Below are 21856 nucleotides of genomic sequence, written 5' to 3' on the forward strand. Positions count from 1 at the left end.
ACGTCACAGAAAAAAAGTTAGCAAATAAATGAACATCTCCATTGCTGTACAGAAAGGGTCTTTTTCTTGTTTCATCTTCATTAGACACATCAACAAACAATTTGTTAAGATTAATTACATTCAAAACAAGTGCTTTTAAAAACGCTACTTAGTCATCTTCCCAGTCGCATGTGGTCAGAGTCCTTGATGATCCCAACCAGTACTAAGAAGTTATACGTCAGACTTCCTGCCAAAGACTCCAGTACTATGTCTGTACAGCTTACATCTTTCTACACAGTCAACATGGTTGCCTAAGTTAATTCAGAATCGCTTTGAGGGATCTTGCCTAGTCTGAATTTTTCACATTATTTCATTTTGCTTAAATGGTCAATCCAAACTCAACACACAAAAGCCATTAGAAGTATATACCTATATATATATCATATATATTTATGTCTATAATGTTTCCAGCTGGTTTTGGTATTTAACGTGGAGTAAAGGTGGTCACGCCACACACACTAGAAGCAGGGAGGACACTGCTGCACCTCCATTAACCCCAGAACAATGCTAGAAGGTAATATGTTCTACGTCACTAAGCGAATAAAAAGTACAGTAATGGTAATAAGGCCAAAATGAGATTCTGGGATATGATTTATGATTTGGACAATCAGATGTTGAGTCACACAGGTGGGAAGAGGAAGGGGCTAACATGTTCACCTTGTGGCAGTGTAACTGTAGCAACCACAGACATGAAGATGCAGCGAAGTAACAAGTGCCTCCTCAGCCTTCCAGAAGACTCTACTCTGAAGCCAATATTTTTGTAAACACGGTCTGGAGGAATTTCTGAAGTAGGAAGTGACATGAGTAAACAGGATGTGAGCTAGGTGGTCAAGGTCAAAGGTTGTATACATACCTTAAAGCGGAAGCTTCCAGGAAGTAGTCATTTTAGTGACAAAGCAGGCAGCCTATATGACATTTACAGCAGGAAGTTACTTTCATGTCTCCCAGCACAGCAGCAGTTAGGGATGAATTGCATTGTTTATAATTTCACACAATCCTTGGAAGAAGGTTCCAAAGATTCTACAGCAACTGAACACTAGAGTGGTCAGTAGGTCATGTGACCTGTCCATCTATTTCCTATGCATCAATCTCAGTTCAAATTGTAAAACCACATGTATGGTACAATATTACAATTTCACATCTGTTAAATTGAGGAATATATATTCTTACGGGTATGGCAATCCTCTGACTTTAACCAACATTTAGGGGTACTAGCCAACCATCAAAACAGTGGAAATCATCACTTCCTGGATGAGTGGTCTATACAAGGCAGTAACAAGAAGGATGTAAGTACCCAACATCATCCACAGGAAGTTTCCAGGCTCTTCTAAGTCAAGCAGATTTAGTTACATGCACTCACAAGACTGCAATCTATTCATAGCAGGGTGACATCAGCGGATTCAGTTCTAGATCTGCAATAAGGGAAGTCTAGTCTTCTAGAACGACAAACATACTTCACGGTTCCTATGTCAGGACCGTGAGGGACCTCAGAGTTGATATGCCTCAGGACCATCAGTCCATCACAGTTGCAAAATAATACAGTTTAATGAATACATAAAGTTTCTCCATCCTTCAAGTATAGAAAATGTGTTTGAATTGTGCACAGATTTAGCAGTTCTCTGGCATAAATAATCAAATTTGAATGAAATCTTTAAAACCAAAGTTATTCTATATTAAATAAATATCTGATTTCTACATTGAAAATATAAAATACTGTAAAACATTGACATTGCACTTCAGAGGTGGTAGCTAAATTAACCTTTATACATACACCTTCCTGATCAGAGACGAAGACCTGTTTTGTGATTTTGGAGTTTTCTGTTCATCCAAAATGTACTTCTCTCTTTGCAACTATTCAAGCTTCTAGCAAGGTGCTGAGCATCCTGCGCAACCTCCAGCAGCGTTCAAGTGAAAACAATTAGGCAACATTTTGTATTGTTACACAAAGACACAAAGCCATTCCAAATGTACACAGCAGCCTGAGCCCAAGCCTGAATTCTGTGACTTAAATTAACAGGGGACCAGGGCCTGTCTTCCAGGATAACGTGTTTCCAGGTTAAAGTGAAGACATAGAAGATCTGATTAGATGTTTTTCCTTGAAAAGACGCTTCTCTGGGAAGACAGAGCTCAGAGGAAGGTTGTGAGACATTTGGTTTGCGTAGCGGAATGTTCTGGACTTCCAGAAGACGGATGGGTTAGGGTTGATCTGGCCTGGCAGACGGATGAGAAATGAAGAAAAGCTTGTTGGACCGGCCAGAAGCAGGCCGACCAAAATGTGACGGAAGAACAGACAGTTAGAAGGTCTATTCCGACAGACTCTCCAGAGTTCAGGAAGAACAGACAGAAGGTTCTCTGTCTTTTCCGACAGACAGTTAGAAGGTTCTCTGTCTTTTCCGACAGACAGAAGGTTCTCTGTCTTTTCCGACAGACTCTCCAGAGTTCAGGATTGTCTTTCGTCAGCGGCTCCGAGTGTCGTAAAAGGAATTAAAGAGGTGGAATGTAGTGAGGAGCACAGGACACTCAGTTTCACTCTCACTCTCTCTTCTGGATGTGGGGAGGAAACAGAGGTAGAGAGACAGAAATGTCCAGCCCAGTGATGTATAGGGGATGCAGCCAAACTCTCCACTACAAAAAAACACAATCTTTGGATAGTACAAAACAGGTGGACAGCCATGAGGGATAGGGCCAGGGTTAGGGTTAGGGTTAGCTAACTTGTAAGGCTTGAGAAGCGCCAGTCTCCAATAGTAAGCTGGAAGAGGGGGGGCATGTCAGGGGGAGGGGCTGTGGGAGGGTTTTTACAAGGACTCTAAGTTGAAATGTGAGGGTTAAGTCATTCAGATGTAAACTGGCTGCTCCTGGGCAGTCAGCAGCCTGTACATGGCTGCTGGCATCGTCTTCATGTGTATCTGACGAGAGAGAGAGAGAGAGAGAGAGAGAGAGCAGGGAGAGAGAGAGAGAGAGAGCAGGGAGAGAGAGAGAGCAGGGAGAGAGAGAGCAGGGAGAGAGAGAGCAGGGAGAGAGAGCACGGAGAGAGCAGGGAGAGAGAGCGGGGAGAGAGAGAGCAGGGAGAGAGAGCAGGGAGAGAGAGAGCAGGGAGAGAGAGAGAGCAGGGAGAGAGAGAGAGCAGGGAGAGAGAGCACGGAGAGAGCAGGGAAATGGATGGGGATGGGGGGAGAGAGAAAGAAAATTAAGAGCTAATAATCTGTAACCGAGGGTCATTCTTGTCGTCGTCGTCCCCCCCCCATCAACCTAGTGACCCTCGACCTCTCACCTCTCCCACGGCATTCGACAGGATGTGGACGATCTTCTCGTGGGGCGTGGCTACCACACTCTGGCTGTTTATCTCAATGATGCGGTGGCCCACCCTGACTCCGCCCCTCTCGGCAATGCCCCCCCTCATAAGGCTGCAGATCTGGAGGAGGGGGGAGGCGGGGATGTAAATGTTTTCAGAGTATCAGTGTGGAATAACAGACTCGCTCTTACAGATGGCTAGCCTGTTCAACTACAACCTCAGTCATTTAAAACTACGGCTCAAGTACTGCTATATGAGCGTCTGCTAAATGACTATGATGTATATTCCTTCTCAGTGTCCAACAGAAGTTAGTCTACATACATTTAATAGAGAACGTCCATATGCAATGACTCCACAGCCTCATCTTAATTAGGACAACTTCCAAAAATGACACACAACGCTTTGCATCTGAAACTTGGTAAAGTGCTGACAAGGTGTCAACAGACGGCCATGTCAAAGCTGACAGGTTTGATTCTGTCTGACTGGCTCGTCTAAGCCCTCGCCCTGGGTACCCACAATGCCGTTCTGCACGCTGAAGCCCAGCTGGTAGCGGAGGTCTGGGCGGCGGATGAGGACCGTGGTCACCGGGGGACAGCGGACGATGTTAAGCTGGATACGAGCCTGATTCTTCAGACCCTGCGGACCACAGCACAGCACTCACTGTTATCAGTAGAGAACAGAGAGAGATCAAGAGAGAAAGCCAGAGAGGGGGCTGTTACCTTGATGATGCTCTGACAGGTGCTGAGGGGGAGACCCACCAAGCTGGTCCCATTGATGGACATAATCTGGTCCCCGATGTTCAGACGGCCGGACTTTTCTGCTGGCCCAGCATGCATCATGTTGGCAATGATGACAGTGGGCAAGATGGAGCCCCAACCACTCTCCACGATCACAACGCCCAGAATCTCTCCCTTGGCCTTCTCTATGTACACCTGTGAGAAAGCAAAGAAGAGAGGGAGGAAAGGAGAGGGAGGAGTTTGAAGCGTGATTAGTTCATGAATAGGATGTGTTTCCCAAGGCCTGTCGTGTGATAGGACAGGACTGACAGGACAGGTGTGACAGGACAGGTGTGACAGGACAGGTGTGAGGTTCTGGTCCCACACTAACATCTTTGCAGTTCTCAGATTTGGAGAAGTGGACCAGGTCATCGTTGTACATGTCCTGGGTGTTGAGCAGGTCACTGTACTCCTTCTGGCTCAGGTCCTCAGGGTTGATCCCATTGGCTCTCAGGAACTCCTGGTAGGCTACACTGAATGCCTGGCCGATGGACTGAGCTATGAGCTGAGCCTAGTGAGGGGAGGTATACACACAGAGTACAGTCAAAAACAATATGAAGACCCACCTAAACAAAAACTGTTTTTCAATGACTACAGAAGGCAGTAATAAGAAATATCTAGGAAGAATCAACATTTATTAACATAATGTTTCTTTAAAAAAGAGAGTTGGAGCAGCTCGTCTTGACTCCTGTGGTCACGATGTGTTCCAGGTGACCTCAGAAGGAAGGAAGGGCCTGCATGCCCATCTCCACTGGTGCACAGAGACCTCAGCAAAGGTCATTCACACTGTGATCAATCACACCCACACTGCTGCTGCGTTTGTGCGAGTGTGTGTGTGTGTGCGAGAAGTCTACCAGTTCAGACAAACCAGGAGATCTAGCTGCTGTGATAAGTGCAGTTCATTCTGGGACAGCGGGGTAGATTGGTGGAGTCATAGATATGATTACATTTATGATGCTTCATTAAACCCAATAAGGACACAGTCGTTCCCTCCCAGTTATCACGTTTGAGAGAGAGAGAGAGAGAGAGAGAGAGAGAGAGAGAGAGAGACAGAGAGCGAGCGCGAGAGCGAGGGAGAGGGAGAGGGAGAGGGAGAGGGAGAGGGAGAGGGAGAGGGCGGTAACAGTCAATAGACCCACGTCCTCAGACTCGAACACGTGGCAGATCATCTTGTACTGCCGTTTTTCCTCCTGCGCTGGCTCCGCCTCCTCGGCGCTATCAGGGCCGTCGGGACGGGGCATGCGGCGGCGGGCCATCAGAACCACGATGTTGCCGATGTCAGCGATGTAGGAGATGGTCCTGAGGGGGTGGTCCATCATGATGTCCTGCACAGACATTTATATTATATATATATATATATATATATATATATATATATTAGCAGTGGCGACTGGTCATAATGGGCAGGTGGGGCACAGCCTGCCCAGAATTGCAACTAAATTATGGTATCTTTAGCGGGTCCGGACGCCCGCAAATGCTATACAATCTCCGGGAATTCGTATTTTTTGTATTTAGAGCGAGCGCGAGACTGTGAAATGGTCATTTATGGTCGAAACAGGTGCATATCGCGCGTCCTGAATGCGTCTGATTGGGGGGGGGGGGGGGGGGGGTTAGGGTTGGGTTGGGGGGGGGGGGGGGGGTTAGGGTTGGGTTGGGGGGGGGGGGGACCTCCCGGAAATGAGTCTCTGCAGGTTGGGATGTCTGTTGTTATATCTCGAAGATTACTTCCTATAATTTATTATCTTTGAATATGACATCTTCGTAAATTGCATATCATTTGTGTTAGGATTTTATTTCATGTTCATTGGTCCCTGCCTTGCTGCTTCAGGACTGCGTTCTGCCGATTCGAGTTCGCAGTAGTAGGCCATAGGCTAAGCGTGAATGTGGGGCTAGCCCCCATAGACATACGTCTACGCTGGCCCCACTCTCACAATGCAATGTACATTGTACGTGTAAAAGTATTAATACGCATGCTCAGAATGTTAATGCGACCAATATCGGGAGATCACGCGATTTGATGCCAAGTGGGGCTGGCAGCCGGTAGTCCGTAGCCCCACTTCAGTGTAATTTCATATTTCAGACCTGATTGTCTGCCTGTCTGGCTCCAACATTAGGTGGCAACAAGAGCGAGGAGGGTAGATTGTCTTAACTAGCTTGTTAGCTTCACAAACATCAGATAACTTGAGAAAATGAATAAAGTGGATTTCATGCTCGAGCACCGGTTTGAAACCCTTAACTTGGAGGAGAAACTTGAAGTAAAGCGACTTGGTGCCCATCTGCCACGGGAATTTGTCATCACTCAAACTGCGGGGTAAAAGTAACCGCGGGTTTAACGTGGAGTGGTTCAGAAGAAAAACTGAAAAACTGGTTAACAGTTACCATACAAAACAAGGCACAAGGTTTTCCATGTATGCTGTTTGGTGGAGATGGTACTTGGTCAAAGACGGGTTACAAAGATTTGAAACATCTTTCTGAGAGGATTGCAAAGCATGAGAGCTGCAGGAGTCCTCTGGACAATGCTGTAAAATTGGGCTTACTTGGAAGGGTAAAAAGCAGCCCAAGTTGCCAGTGCATGCAGGCTCCATTGAGCAGCATAACAAACAGGTGGAGGAACACAGGTATGTTCTCAGCCGTATCATAACATGTATTAGGAACATGTAGGAAGAACCACAGTGCCACCTGTGAGCCCTCAGCCTTGGTGAGTGAAAGCATATTTTATCATCCTGCCTTTGTGGTGCTGGTCCGTGCATTGGTCATATTTTTGTGCTGGATCAATAGATCTAGATGGTGATGAGTGTCAACACTCAAGTGTGTCCACAAGTGTGTCCATGCTTATCTATTAAGGTTGTTGTCATAGAATGGATCTGTATCCCTAAAAAGTTGTATTTCCGCTACGTTGTGTCCTTCAGTGGTGTTGAGCTCATTGCTGTTCGGGTATGGCCCTGTAGGCACTTTGATTCTGAGTCTGGTTGCATTCCTAATTTAGGTTTGTAAATGTGACAGTGGTAACTTTACATGTGTGTGTGTGTGAGAGAAGGAGAGCAATTACACAAGAAGGTCTCTCCAGTTAGTGTACAACCCCTGGTAGAAGCAAGCCGCTCTGTCGTTAAGGGTTGTGTGGAGCCACGCTGTTTGTTGATGTGTTAATAAACTCATCAGTAGCAAGAGGGAGTTTTATAGCTTTACTGGTATGTATCCGATATTATGAAATGGTTTGTTCCACACCAATGTTTTACATATAAAAACACCACTGTGTATGAGCTGACAGGGTCAGGACCTTCCAGCCTCACTGTGGACCAATGAAAGCACAGCTTTTAAGTAAGATAGCCTTGTGGATTACTTAAATGATGATGAGGGAGAATGTGTGTTTGTGTGTGTGATAGAGAGAAATAGATCGACAAACTGAGACAAAAACAAATAGCACAAATATGTGTGGTTAGCGTAATGAGCCTTAAAATGGTTTCCGTGAAAATTGTGCTTACTTTCACAAAATGGCAACCATCGAGGACTGGGGTGAGGGTGAGGGTCAGGGTGAGGGGTCAGGGTCAGGGTGAGGGGTCAGGGTTAGGGTGAGGGGTCAGGGTGAGGGTGAGGGGTCAGGGTGAGGGTGAGGGGTCAGGGTGAGGGTACCTGGGAGTCGGCGTTCAGCACCTTGATCCTCTGAGTGGAGATAAACAGGTCCACCTCTGTCATGGGCTGCAACTCTCCTTCTGTAGCCTGCTCTCTCTCACACACACACACACACACACACACAGCCACATGTACACGTCATGAGTAAATAGTGATTTGTGTGTACATTTACACTGTCACATGTTAATAGTTATTGTGTTGAAGTGTAATCATGCACCAATTGTGTTCTTTGGTTCCTGATTGGACAATTAGAACAGTTAAAGTGCAGCTAGACGCACACTGGTAGAGAGAGGGCTGTGTTTCATGTGTGTAGCAAGAGAGAGAGGGCTGTGTCTCGTGTGTAGCAGAGAGAGAGGGCTGTGTTTCATGTGTGTAGCAGATAGAGAGGGCTGTGTTTCATGTGTGTAGCAGAGAGAGAGGGCTGTGTTTCATGGGTGTAGCAGAGAGAGGGCTGTGTTTCATGTGTGTAGCAAGAGAGAGAGGGCTGTGTTTCATGTGTGTAGCAAGAGAGAGAGAGGGCTGTGTTTCATGTGTGTAGCAGAGAGAGAGGGCTGTGTTTCATGTGTGTAGCAGAGAGAGAGAGGGCTGTGTTTCATGTGTGTAGCAAAAGAGAGAGGGCTGTGTTTCATGTGTGTAGCAGAGAGAGAGAGGGCTGTGTTTCATGTGTGTAGCAGAAAGAGAGAGGGCTGTGTTTCATGTGTGTAGCAGAGAGAGAGAGGGCTGTGTTTCATGTGTGTAGCAGAGAGAGAGAGGGCTGTGTTTCATGTGTGTAGCAGAGAGAGAGAGAGGGCTGTGTTTCATGTGTGTAGCAGAGAGAGAGGGCTGTGTTTCATGTGTGTAGCAGAGAGAGAGGGCTGTGTTTCATGGGTGTAGCAGAGAGAGGACACACACACACAGGGAGAGTGAGGTAGTTACACACACACACACACACACACACACACACACACACACACAGGGAGAGTGGGGTAGTTACACACACACACACACACACACAGGGAGAGTGGGGTAGTTACACACACACACACACACACACACACACAGGGAGAGTGGGGTATATACTGCACCTTCTTCTTGCTCTGGGGTTTCTGGGCGCTCTGGAACACACAGGAGCGTGGGTTATAGGTAAGACAGGGTGTATGTGTGTGTGTGGGTGTGTGTGTGTGTGTGTGTGTGTAAGGGTGTGTATGTATGTATGTAAGTGTGTGTGTGTGTGTGCGCGCTTCAGTACACTGCAGCTCTGAGGTGTTCACAGGGTTATTTGTAGCAGTATTTACTGACACATCCACGTTTTCACCCTCACCTGCATTCTGCAGTCTCACAGAGTCAGTACCCTCTGTGTCCAGCAGGTGGCTCTCCTGCACCCTTCAAGCCTCACAAGACTTATTACCATAAACTTACAGTCTTTGTTCTAATTACATTTTAACAATGCTTGGTCATAACATGGACCAGGGGGTCATTAAACAGTCCTACGAGAATGTAATGAGTTCAATAAAAATTGTGGGAGGCCTCTATATCTTCAGAAGTCTTGTGAATGTTACCACAGAATCCTGCACTTTTCTAGAATTATCTTTTCAATTGATCTTTCCTGTAATTTCACACCTCATAAACGATGTAATTGTGTCCATAGGCAACATATTAAACACAAAGTTGTCTTTCTTTATGACTGAGATTCTGTTCTTGGTGATGGTTCTTTGTGTGCATTAAGTGATGAGACGGTTCAGTGAGATAGCAAGCCAGCCTGCAGCTGGAGCTAGCAGATGGAGCAAGCCCACCTTTAGAGACTGAGCAAGCCCACCTTTAGAGACTGAGCAAGCCCACCTTTAGAGACTGAGGAAGCCCACCTTTAGAGACTGAGCAAGTCCACCTTTAAAGACTGAGCAAGCCCACCTTTAGAGACTGAGCAAGTCCACCTTTAGAGACTTCTTGTCCAGAGTGTGAGAACCCATGGCCCAGTTCCAAACCTTCCACATGCTAGCATCCTTCCCCCCTGCTCATCCACTACTGAGAGCGCTCTCCTCCTGCCAGACATGCTGGAAAATGCTGTGTCACTATGAGCTGGGGCTGGGGGGGGCTGAAGGGGGCCAGAAGGGGGCTCGAGGCTTCCTTCCTCCATCCCACCTCCTCCCTCCCTCCTTCCTCCCTCACCCCCCCTTCCTCCCTCCTCCCTCCCCCGTCCCTCCTCCCTCACCCCCTCCCTTCTCCCTCACCCCCTCCTCCCTCACTCGCTCCCTCATCCCCCCCTCCCTCCCTCCCTCACTCACCTCCTCCTCCCTCACCCCCCTCCCTCCTCCTCACCTTGATACGGCTGACAGCCTCCTGAGCCTGCATCATGCGGACGTTCTTGGAGGGGGTCTTGTCAGACAGCAGCTGGGTGGAGCCCAGGTAGTTGGCAGCAAAGATGATGCCGTCAATCAAGTCCTCTGGGTCACATGGTCCTGGCACTGTAGGGGAGGAGGAGGGGAAGAGAGGGAGAGGGAGGATTTATATTCTGATAGCTGAGGGCAATTAATGGGTGTGAGTGTTAGTGTTAGGATATTTTTATATATATATCTATATATATATAGATATATATATAGACCAATAAGGAAAGGGGGTGTTGTAGTGTGTAAGGGAGATGGGAGAGGTGAAATATGTGTGTGTGCAGAGGGGGCTGGGGACCAAGTTCCTGGGGACTAACCCTTGAGGACAAAGGCAATGAGATCTAGAGGCAGTGAGATGGAGGCAGTGAAGCAGAGACAAAGAGGCAGAGGCAGTGAGAGAGAGGCAGTGAGGCAGAGGCAGTGAGAGAGAGGCAGTGAGAGAGAGGCAGTGAGGCAGAGGCAGTGAGAGAGAGGCAGAGACAAAGAGGCAGAGGCAGTGAGATATAGGCAATGAGGCAGAGGCAGTGAGATTGAGGCAGTGAAGTAGAAAAAGGAGGACGAGGCAGTGAGGCAGAAAAAGGAGGACGAGGCAGAGGAGGCACTCTTACCTTCCACGTATGTTGGGAAGGCGGCCAAACTTTTCCTGGACTGTGAGGAGAGAGGCCGTTATCAACACAACACACACTCATATCTGAGGCCACAGCTGTGTCGTTCAGAGGACGCCCTCTACAGGGTTAGGGTTCCACTGGATAGTCAGCACATCACTATCTGGTAGTTGGATTTGTTTACTATGATCTTTTTTATCTTTCAAACACAATGTTTTAATGGTCAAACTCTCCTGAACTGCAGATTGCTCTGCTGCATTACTGAACTGGTTACTGAACTGGTGCTTCATGGTTCACCTACTTCCTTGTTGGAGGTGGGCAGAGTCTCGAAGCTGTCCTCTTGTAGCAGGTGCTTGCTGGATGACTCCGCCCCCTGGGGGGAGGGCGTGTCCGAGACCGGGGACTGCAGGGGGGGGACAGAGAGGAAGGAAGAGGGGGAGGGAGAGAGAGGGAGGGGGAGCGTGAAAAGAGCAGAACAAGTAACACCAGTAAACATGTTAAACACCAAGCTGCTGCCCACAACCACGCTGCTGTTCTGAACAGTTTTAATCACACGGCCCAAACACCTTCACAACAATCGCTAGGGAGACAGGGTCGCTAGGCAATATACAGTTCTAACACATCACCTCTGGCCAGGTATCGACAGAGACGCTGGGATGCTCCAGAGCAGAAAGTGTCGTGCAGAGAAGCACGCTCTGATAGGTACAGCGTGGAACAGGGAGGGGCTGGATGTGTCATTATTTACATCAGTGATGCAAGGCAGTACACAATTATCAAATATATTTGACTGGTTCTGTGAATCATATTATTATTATATGTCAGTGCGATATGGAATTCAGAGGGAATCTTAGAGTTGGAGACACAAGGCATTGCTAGGCAACTGGACACCAAACCTGCTAGCATACCTGCTGGTGTAAGATGAGCAGTGTGTGTGTGTACGTGTAGGTGTGGAGGACATGATGTCATGGCCAACTAAATCTGTATGAAAGTGATGCATCAGTATCCAGATGGATGTTTTATTGAGTGCTCTGTTACAAACCAGCACACACACGAGCGAGTGAACAAGCACAAATCAATGACCTGGAAGTTGAGCTACACACTAACCAGGACCTCCCCTTTAAGGTAAACTAACCAGGACCTTCCCTTTAAGGTACACTAACCAGGACCTTCCCTTTATGGTACACTAACCAGGACCTTCCCTTTAAGGTACACTAACCAGGACCTTCCCTTTATGGTACACTAACCAGGACCTTCCCTTTATGGTACACTAACCAGGACCTTCGCTTTATGGTACACTAACCAGGACCTTCCCTTTATGGTACACTAACCAGGACCTTCGCTTTATGGTACACTAACCAGGACCTTCCCTTTATGGTACACTAACCAGGACCTTCGCTTTATGGTACACTAACCAGGACCTTCGCTTTATGGTACACTAACCAGGACCTTCCCTTTAAGGTACACTAACCAGGACCTTCCCTTTATGGTACACTAACCAGGACCTTCCCTTTAAGGTACACTCGGTAAGATACCCCCTTGTCTTACAGATGTTGTATACGCGAACGAGGCCCTCTGAGTTGTTTAGCAACACGGACAGTTCAGTGCCAGTGGAACGGACAGTTATCATTTGAGCGACTCGCGACTTTCCAGCCAATTATGTTCCAGCAATCTTTCTTTGACCCAATCACCTTCAGAGAGAAATTGAGAATGGTTAGGTTTAGGGTTGACTCTCCTTGTCTTATTGTGTTGAACTGCTGTCAATCAAACTCCAGCTGGAGGAAAGAAAACGGAAGTTCAAACGAGGGTTTTGCCGTTTCTCATATGTATTCATTTTATTTGGACTATTGCAGCTTTAACAGTTAGATATTTAAGCACATTAGCTAATATAGTCTACAGTATTAGCCTTGTCAAAGCAGCTAGCATAGTCTTCAGTATGATTAGCTATGTGTCAGAAGGTTTAGCATAGTTCACCAAGCGACTTTAGCCCATTCAATAGCACGTAATCCGTTTATGCCACTTAATGCTCTTTATGCTAATGCACTCTATTGCAGTAATACGATCAAGGGTGCAAACCTGGCAACCCAGCTTGATGTGATACAGCTAAACCACAGTAAACCTGGCAACCCTGGATTAATAAATAATAATATACCAACACGTACATTTTAAAAAGTATAGGGGTAAAGATTGACAACTTTGCTCAAAATATAATCTTCAGGAAAGATGACATTTGAATAGTCCTAATTTCTCTGTATAATGTTGCCTTTTGCCAATCTGTGCACAAAACAAGAGACAGAAAATCTCCTGATAATTTTTCTCAATCTACACAAAAGAACAAAGTCAGGCATGATCAAACCTCGTTTCTAGGTAGAAGGTCATCTTTGTCATCGTGATCAGAGTGGTCAATCTGGAACATCCAGAAATTCTCCATGGTGAAGTTGTTGAGTTCCTAAACTGAGATGCTCACTAGTCTACACACACACACACCCTAACCCTAGCCAAGGTGCTATCATTCACATGCACGGACACACACACCCCAACTATACCCCCTCAACCAACTAGCGGCCCGCAGCTCGTCAGGCTGTGCTCGATATGTGGCCAGGTTGGTTGGGGTTTGACTGCATAGCAATCTACTCATGTGACACAAGAAGGTATCAGAATTCACAATGGAATCATCGAGCAGGTGTGTGTGTGTGTGCTGTAGTCAGAGTTCTCCATTACCTACTAAATACCATATGGGAAGCTATGGTCAATACACACATACAGTGTAGCATAAGAAAGCTGTGTTTTGGTCCTGTTGAATTTGAGGAGTGTGTGCGTATGGCCTGTGTGTGTGTGTGTCGATGTGTGTGTGTGTCGATGTGTGTGTGTGTGTGGGTGCGTGTGGATGTGTGTTCGTGCGTGTGGATGTGCACTCAGGGAAACGGCCTCTCTCTTCCAATGTTATTGGAGCCTTGTTGAATTATTTACCCTTCATCATCATGTCTGTCTCTCTATCCATCTCTCCTCCTCCCTTCCCTTCTCTCTCTCCCTCCATGTTCCTTCACCTCCCTCACTCCCTCTCCTGCACACACTAAATAAATTGTCCTAGGGAAGAAATAACATTTAACACAGAGGTGAGTGTGCAAGTATCTCTGCATGAATATATTCAAATTTTAATAACTTTGGCTTGTTTGTGTAGGAGTTTTAATCCTACTCTTATCTCTGTTCCCAGGAGAAAACCAGCCCAGTATAATGATATTCTCTGACAACTTTCAAGTCATGATTCCATTTCAATTCATTTCACATTCATATATATTTTTTCTGCTGTTTCTCATTCCCTTGAACACACAACCAAGCAGAGATTAGTTCCTCTAGTTAGACCAGAGGAGACATGCTATAGGGTTAGGATCAGGGCTACAGTATCACTAGAGGGTTAGGATCAGGGCTACAGTATCACTAGAGGGTTAGGATCGGGGCTACAGTATCACTAGAGGGTTAGGATCGGGGCTACAGTATCACTAGAGGGTTAGGATCGGGGCTACAGTATCACTAGAGGGTTAGGATCGGGGCTACAGTATCACTAGAGGGTTAGGATCGGGGCTACAGTATCACTAGAGGGTAAGGATCGGGGCTACAGTATCACTAGAGGGTTAAGATCGGGGCTACAGTATCACTAGAGGGTTAGGATCGGTGCTACAGTATCACTAGAGGGTTAGGATCGGGGCTACAGTATCACTAGAGGGTTAGGATCGGGGCTACAGTATCACTAGAGGGTTAGGATCGGGGCTACAGTATCACTAGAGGGTTAGGATCAGGGCTACAGTATCACTAGAGGGTTAGGATCGGGGCTACAGTATCACTAGAGGGTTAAGATCGGTGCTACAGTATCACTAGAGGGTTAGGATCGGTGCTACAGTATCACTAGAGGGTTAGGATCGGTGCTACAGTATCACTAGAGGGTTAAGATCGGTGCTACAGTATCACTAGAGGGTTAGGATCGGGGCTACAGTATCACTAGAGGGTTAGGATCGGGGCTACAGTATCACTAGAGGGTTAAGATCGGTGCTACAGTATCACTAGAGGGTTAGGATCGGTGCTACAGTATCACTAGAGGGTTAGGATCGGGGCTACAGTATCACTAGAGGGTTAAGATCGGTGCTACAGTATCACTAGAGGGTTAGGATCGGTGCTACAGTATCACTAGAGGGTTAGGATCGGGGCTACAGTATCACTAGAGGGTTAGGATCGGGGCTACAGTATCACTAGAGGGTTAAGATCGGTGCTACAGTATCACTAGAGGGTTAGGATCGGTGCTACAGTATCACTAGAGGGTTAGGATCGGGGCTACAGTATCACTAGAGGGTTAAGATCGGTGCTACAGTATCACTAGAGGGTTAAGATCGGGGCTACAGTATCACTAGAGGGTTAGGATCGGTGCTACAGTATCACTAGAGGGTTAGGATCGGTGCTACAGTATCACTAGAGGGTTAGGATCGGGGCTACAGTATCACTAGAGGGTTAGGATCGGTGCTACAGTATCACTAGAGGGTTAGGATCGGTGCTACAGTATCACTAGAGGGTTAGGATCGGTGCTACAGTATCGCTAGAAGTGAAAAGCTGAGGGAATGTGAATGTGTGTTAATAGGGCTGCACGATTATGGCCAAAATGATAATCACGATTACTTTGATCAATAATGAGATCACGATTAATTATCACAATTATTTGTTGATTTGAACCAAAACAAATGTTATTGTCACATAGGCTAATTATAACTGCTTTCACATCCATATTCTGCTACATTCCTGCTCATGTATGTTATTAAATTATTCATGTTATTAATTGTTATTTGATTTCTGCTAATATATGCATCAAAATAAAATAGGTCCTCTTATTCATCAAAATTCAGTGTCATCTCCTTAAAGAATTAAGAAAAATAAATAAAACAATAAAGAAAATGTAGCAAAACTTCAACAGGGCACCATTTCCAGCACTGGGTTCCATTTAGGGTTCCATTGTGTAAATATATTTTCGGAAAAATAAATAAAAATAATACTTCGAACGGAATGACGCATTTTAAATAACGCTCGATCATGCAAATTTGATCGTGGGAAGCCAAAATTGTGATTGTGATTAAAATTCAATTAATTGTGCAGCCGTATGTGTGAATGTGTGTGTGTGTGTGTGCTTGCGTTTTTACGTGATTCCACCAGTCTGAGACATGAGTCCATGTTCCTCTGGTCTGTCAGGACCTGTGAAGGAGGAGTCATGTTCCTCTGGTCTGTCAGGACCTGTGAGGGAGGAGTCATGTTCCTCTGGTCTGTCAGGACCTGTGAGGGAGGAGTCTCTCCCTCCACTACGGAGGTCTACAGGGGTTATTTGGGTCCTTTACAACAAGCTGCTTTACAACAATCTGTTTTATTCACTTTCTCCCCCCCCCTATTTTCCCCTCCCCCCCCTCTTTCTTCCCCTCTTCTCTTCCCCCCCCTCCCCCCCCTCTTCTCCCCCCCTCTCCCCTCCCCCCCCCTCTCTCCCCTCCCCCCTTTCTCCCCTCCTGTTCTCTGTTCCCCTCTCTCCTCCTAACACAGTTTCTTACCACACACACATCCATCTATCTTGCGTGACAGAGGATCTCCCCCCATGTATATATCCCTGCCCCTGGGGTCATGGAGATAAAGGATGTGATCCTCTATCATAGACAGGCCTGGTGGCACGCACAGACATGCACACACATGGATGCACACACACGCACACAAAGTCAAATGAGGTTGTGCGTTAGTGAGCATGCCTGTACTGCAGTGTACAAGACATCATTCGGTGGTACGATTGACATGATCGTAAACATGGTACAAATAGACTAAATAACTAGAAATAGACTAAATAGATTTAGTGGATTTGTAAACTTACTGTAAATGTGTTTATCAGATAGGGTTAGGGTTAGTATGTGTGTGAGGCTTGAGGGTTGGGTTAGGGTTAGTATGTGTGTGAGGCTTGAGGGTTAGGGTTAGGGTTAGTATGTGTGTGAGGCTTGAGGGTTGGGTTAGGGTTAGTATGTGTGTGAGGCTTGAGGGTTAGGGTTAGGGTTAGTATGTGTGTGAGGCTTGAGGGTTGGGTTAGGGTTAGTATGTGTGTGAGGCTTGAGGGTTGGGTTAGGGTTAGGGTTAGTATGTGTGTGAGGCTTGAGGGTTGGGTTAGGGTTAGGGTTAGTATGTGTGTGAGGCTTGAGGGTTGGGTTAGGGTTAGGGTTAGTATGTGTGTGAGGCTTGAGGGTTGGGTTAGGGTTAGGGTTAGTATGTGTGTGAGGCTTGAGGGTTGGGTTAGGGTTAGTATGTGTGTGAGGCTTGAGGGTTGGGTTAGGGTTAGGGTTAGTATGTGTGTGAGGCTTGAGGGTTGGGTTAGGGTTAGGGTTAGTATGTGTGTGAGGCTTGAGGGTTGGGTTAGGGTTAGTATGTGTGTGAGGCTTGAGGGTTGGGTTAGGGTTAGGGTTAGTATGTGTGTGAGGCTTGAGGGTTGGGTTAGGGTTAGGGTTAGTATGTGTGTGAGGCTTGAGGGTTGGGTTAGGGTTAGTATGTGTGTGAGGCTTGAGGGTTGGGTTAGGGTTAGGGTTAGTATGTGTGTGAGGCTTGAGGGTTGTCATGGCGAGAGATAGGAGGAGAAATTCAAACTCGGGAGAATCTTTTCCATCCTCTCCAGCCGGGCGATCGAGGGGAGGAGAGAGGAGAGCTAAATTTGCCTGATCAACCATGTCGCTAGAATACTGATGAGAAAGACAGACTAACTGCAGGTCAATCACTGCCCAGCATCCTACTGAAACACCAGAGGAGCGAACAGGGGAGGAGGAGAAAGGAGAAGAGAGGAGAAGGTAGGAGACATGGGTAGGAGGGGAGAGAAGAGGAGGGGAAGGGAGGGAGGAGAGTTTGTCCATTGGGCAGGCAGCCACTACTGAGCGTGTGCCACAGAGACATAGTGCCTCAGAGGAAAGAGAGGGACCATGAAGAGGAGATGGAGACATGAAATGCTTGAAAGGGATTCAAAAGAGAGAGGTAGCACGAAACAGAGTGGAATAAGAGGTAGATGGACAAACGTTGTTTTAAGACCAACAATGAACAAGTCAGCAAGCTAAAAACTTCTTGGGTCCCTCATCCACCGCTAACACTGCACCCCCCCAACCCCAAACAGCTGCACCTCTCCCCCTAACACAGGCGGGGTGTTGAAGGGGAGAAGACCAGAGGAAATGCGTGTAGTTCCTGGTCAGCTAAGATAGGCTCTATCTTAGGCTGTAGGTAACTCCAGAAGCTGAACACACACATGCACAAACACCCACCAGCACAAACATCTCACAAAACAGGTGACAGACTTCACAGTTTTGTAACCAAATACAATGACAATGACAACACCACAATGTGATCGAGCACACACTCAGGAACACACACAGCTAACCCCCCCCACCCCACACACACACAGCTAACCCCCCCCACACACACACAGCTAACCCCCCCACACACACACACAGCTAACCCCCCCACACACACACACACAGCTAACCCCCCCCCACACACACACACAGCTAACCCCCCCACACACACACACACAGCTAACCCCCCCACACACACACACAGCTAACCCCCCCCACCCCACACACACACACACACACAGCTAACCCCCCCCACCCCACACACACACACAGCTAACACCCCCACACACACACACACACACAGCTAACCCCCCCCACCCCACACACACACAGCTAACACCCCCACACACCCCCACAGCTAACCCCCCCCACACACACACAGCTAACCCCCCCACCCCACACACACACAGCTAACCCCCCCCCACACACACACACACAGCTAACACCCCCACACACACACACAGCTAACCCCCCCCACACACACACAGCTAACCCCCCCCACCCCACACACACACAGCTAACCCCCCCACACACACACACAGCTAACCCCCCCACACACACACACAGCTAACCCCCCCACACACACACACAGCTAACCCCCCCCCCACACACACACAGCTAACCCCCCCACACACACACACAGCTAACCCCCCCCACCCCACACACACACAGCTAACCCCCCCCACACACACACACGCAGATAACCCACCCCACACACACACAGCTAACCCCCCCACACACACACACAGCTAACCCCCCCACACACACACACAGCTAACCCCCCCCACACACACACACACAGATAACCCCCCCCACACACACACACGCAGCTAACACCCTTCACACACACTCACACCCCCAGCTTGAGGGTAAGCAGTACTCACATCGCCCCCTAGTGGCGGCTGGAGGTCGCTCTCGGCCGTGGGGCTCAGGTCCTGCCTCATCACCCAGACTGGCTCCCTGGGCTCGTCAGGTGTGTAGGGCGAGCGGACTGTCCGGGTCTTCACCTCTTCAATGGCCTCCTTGATATCCTTGATAGCCAGAGAGATGGCATCCCGCTGCTCTGTGCTGTTCCTCACCCCGCCCTGTTCCTCCTGGGGGCTGCCTGCCTGGGCCGGCTCTCCTCCCTCTTCCCCCTCCCCTACTCCCCCCTCTCCTGCTCCCCCCTCCCCTCCTCCCCCCTCCCCTGCTCCCCCCTCCCCTGCTCCCTTCACCAGGAGCTGTTCACCATCTGTGGGAGGGGGGGTGAGTTTGGAGTTGAGGTGCTTGGATTCAGTCCATTCTCTAAACTCCTCCTCTCCTCTCCTCCCTCCCCTTCCTTCATCTGGTTCTCCTCCAGCGGCGTCTCCTTCTTGAGAGCTGCTTCTCTCTCGGCCGTCCATCACGGCCGTGTCCACTTCCTCGTCCTGGTCGCAGCTATCGGCCCGTGGGTACGGAGCAAACTCCGCCTCCTTCTCAGGGCTGTCGGACTCTCCGTCGGAGCGCTCGTCGTAGTGATGCAGCCGTGACCCCACCGCCTCCCGCTGCCGGTAGCTCCCACCCTCCGGAAGCCGAAGCCCCGCCCTCTTCTGCAGTAGCGTTTCAGGCCCCGCCCCCCCAGGCCCCGCCCCCACAAGCCCCGCTCCCACGGGCGTGTTCCCGATCTCTTCATACACCTGCTCTGACAGTGAGTAGTCGAACGCTTCGTCCTCTGGCTCTGCCCCTTCGCTCTCACTGCCCCGCCCCCCAGCCCCGCCCCCAGCACGGTAGAGAGGCGGGGCATAGACGTAGCCCGGGTTCAAGGCCTCCTCCGCCTCTTCCTGGTCCCGGGGCCTCTGGAGGTCTAACAGGGGCTGGTGGGGCAGGGGGGGGGGCTGCGGGGCATAGGGGGGCTGGGGGGGCGAGGGAGGCTGGGGGGGCGAGGGGGTTAGAGCTCCCTGGCGATGCTGGTGGTGGTGCTGCTCAGCCTCAGCACTCTCTGTGTATCCCTCCGCCTCGGGCCGCAGCGCCACGCCGTACGTGTCGTCCCCCTCCGCCTCCGGCCCTTCCTGTGACATCATCATTGCCACGGAGACCCCGTCTTCCTCATCGCCCTCGGCGCGGTCGGTGTGGGCGTGGAAGCCGCTCTCTGTGCTGGCGGACCGGGCGAGCGTCGAGTCGTCACGCTCTCGCTCGTCCTCCTCCTGCTCGCAGCACTGAGGCTGGGCCTGCTGCCTCGCCATCTCCAGCTGCCTCTCTGCCTCCCTCTGCTGCCTCTCTGCCTCCCTCTGCTGCCTTTGTTGGCGTCTCTGCTGCTGGGCACGCAGCCGTGCCTCACTGTCCCCCTGCCTGCGGTAGCGTGTAACTGCAGGCCTGGGGATGGGCTGCTGCTGGGCCTCCTGGTGCAGCTCCGCGTCTGGCCCCTCTCCTGACCTGTGCTGTGGGGCCCTTCTGCCCTCATGCCTCCTGTAGCGAGGTCCTGAGGGCTGTGAGGCGTGGTGGTGGTTGTTGTTCTCTGCAGCATTGTTGCAATGCTGGCGAGAACGGCCATTGTTGGTGGCGCCGTTGTCATGGCGACGGCGTTGAGGGGGTTGGGCCTGCAGTCTCTCTAGGTCCGCCTCCACGCCCTCGCTCACCTCCTGGCCAAGCTCTTCCTCCTGTGGGTTCATGGCTAGCTCTGATTGGATGTTGTCTAGGAAATCATCATCTACCCTCCTGGGAGATACTGTTAGTCACAACAAAGGCTTCTGGGAAGGAGAGGGAGGGGGAGAGGGGGGGAGGGAGACCATGTTAGAATGTTTCTTATTAATAGTTTTCATCCAAATTCCCCCACCCTGCATATTTCCCACCTAAATATCTTGACCAACACTGCCAAAATTCAGTGCTGGACTACTTCTTTCCTCGTCTCTAAAACAAGACTGGAACAGACACAGTTGAATGGATTCACCGTGGTTTGGGTGTGAAGCCCAAAATCTGAAATTCTAATTGGTTTGAAAGGGCAAGAACATGTGTAGGATACCGACCTGCAACATGCTGGGGGAGCAGCTAGCATACCAAGCAGAGATAGCTACGCTGTTAGCACTGCAGGCTACCTAAGACTGCAGCTAGCATACCAAGCAGAGATAGCTACGCTGTTAGCTCTGCAGGCTACCTAAGACTGCAGCTAGCATACCAAGCAGAGATAGCTACGCTGTTAGCACTGCAGGCTACCTAAGACTGCAGCTAGCATACCAAGCAGAGATAGCTACGCTGTTAGCTCTGCAGGCTACCTAAGACTGCAGCTAGCATACCAAGCAGAGATAGCTACGCTGTTAGCACTGCAGGCTACCTAAGACTGCAGCTAGCATACCAGGCAGAGATAGCTACGCTGTTAGCTCTGCAGGCTACCTAAGACTGCAGATAGCATACCAAGCAGAGATAGCTACACTGTTACTACTACAGGCTACCTAAGACTGCAGCTAGCATACCAAGCAGAGATAGCTACACCATTAGCTCTGCAGGCTACCTAAGACTGCAGCTAGCCTACCTAGGCACTGTGGGTCAGCTCAAATGCTAACAAAATGCTGATCCAACAGCGAGGTAGCAGAGGAGGAAACCCTTGTATTGATCACACAGCTTGGTTGAGATCATGCCCCAAAAAGGACCATATAACTATTAAGGCAAGAATCTGTGTGTGTGTGTCAGTCCGGGCAGTGTATGAAGTTTAGTTGAGCAGGTATATTGGGACTGCACTAGTTAAGTCAAATCAGACACATGTAACTCACAGCTTTGCATCTTACTGCTAGAGAAGTAGCTGACTTCCCCC

The 21856-nt window shown here is 49.0% G+C and overlaps 1 protein-coding gene across 1 annotated transcript in view; it reads right to left on the reverse strand.

Annotated features, from left to right (window-relative positions):
• Positions 1–193: 193 nt before the first annotated feature.
• apba1a (amyloid beta (A4) precursor protein-binding, family A, member 1a) overlaps positions 194–21856 on the reverse strand; it is a 48099-nt gene continuing 26436 nt past the window's right edge. The window contains exons 2-13 of the mRNA XM_084690204.1: positions 18978–20798; positions 11004–11105; positions 10706–10745; positions 10033–10178; positions 8802–8831; positions 7738–7824; positions 5247–5432; positions 4439–4618; positions 4051–4263; positions 3848–3967; positions 3311–3451; positions 194–2945 (exon numbers count right to left, since the gene is read on the reverse strand). Coding sequence (XP_084546330.1) covers positions 2874–2945; positions 3311–3451; positions 3848–3967; positions 4051–4263; positions 4439–4618; positions 5247–5432; positions 7738–7824; positions 8802–8831; positions 10033–10178; positions 10706–10745; positions 11004–11105; positions 18978–20720 — 3060 coding nt within the window. The 5' untranslated portion in view covers positions 20721–20798 and the 3' untranslated portion in view covers positions 194–2873. The remainder of the gene's footprint in view (positions 2946–3310; positions 3452–3847; positions 3968–4050; positions 4264–4438; positions 4619–5246; positions 5433–7737; positions 7825–8801; positions 8832–10032; positions 10179–10705; positions 10746–11003; positions 11106–18977; positions 20799–21856) is intronic.

Source organism: Hypomesus nipponensis, chromosome 24, assembly GCF_054491055.1.
Source record: "Hypomesus nipponensis isolate SF chromosome 24, ASM5449105v1, whole genome shotgun sequence".
NCBI lineage: Eukaryota > Metazoa > Chordata > Actinopteri > Osmeriformes > Osmeridae > Hypomesus > Hypomesus nipponensis.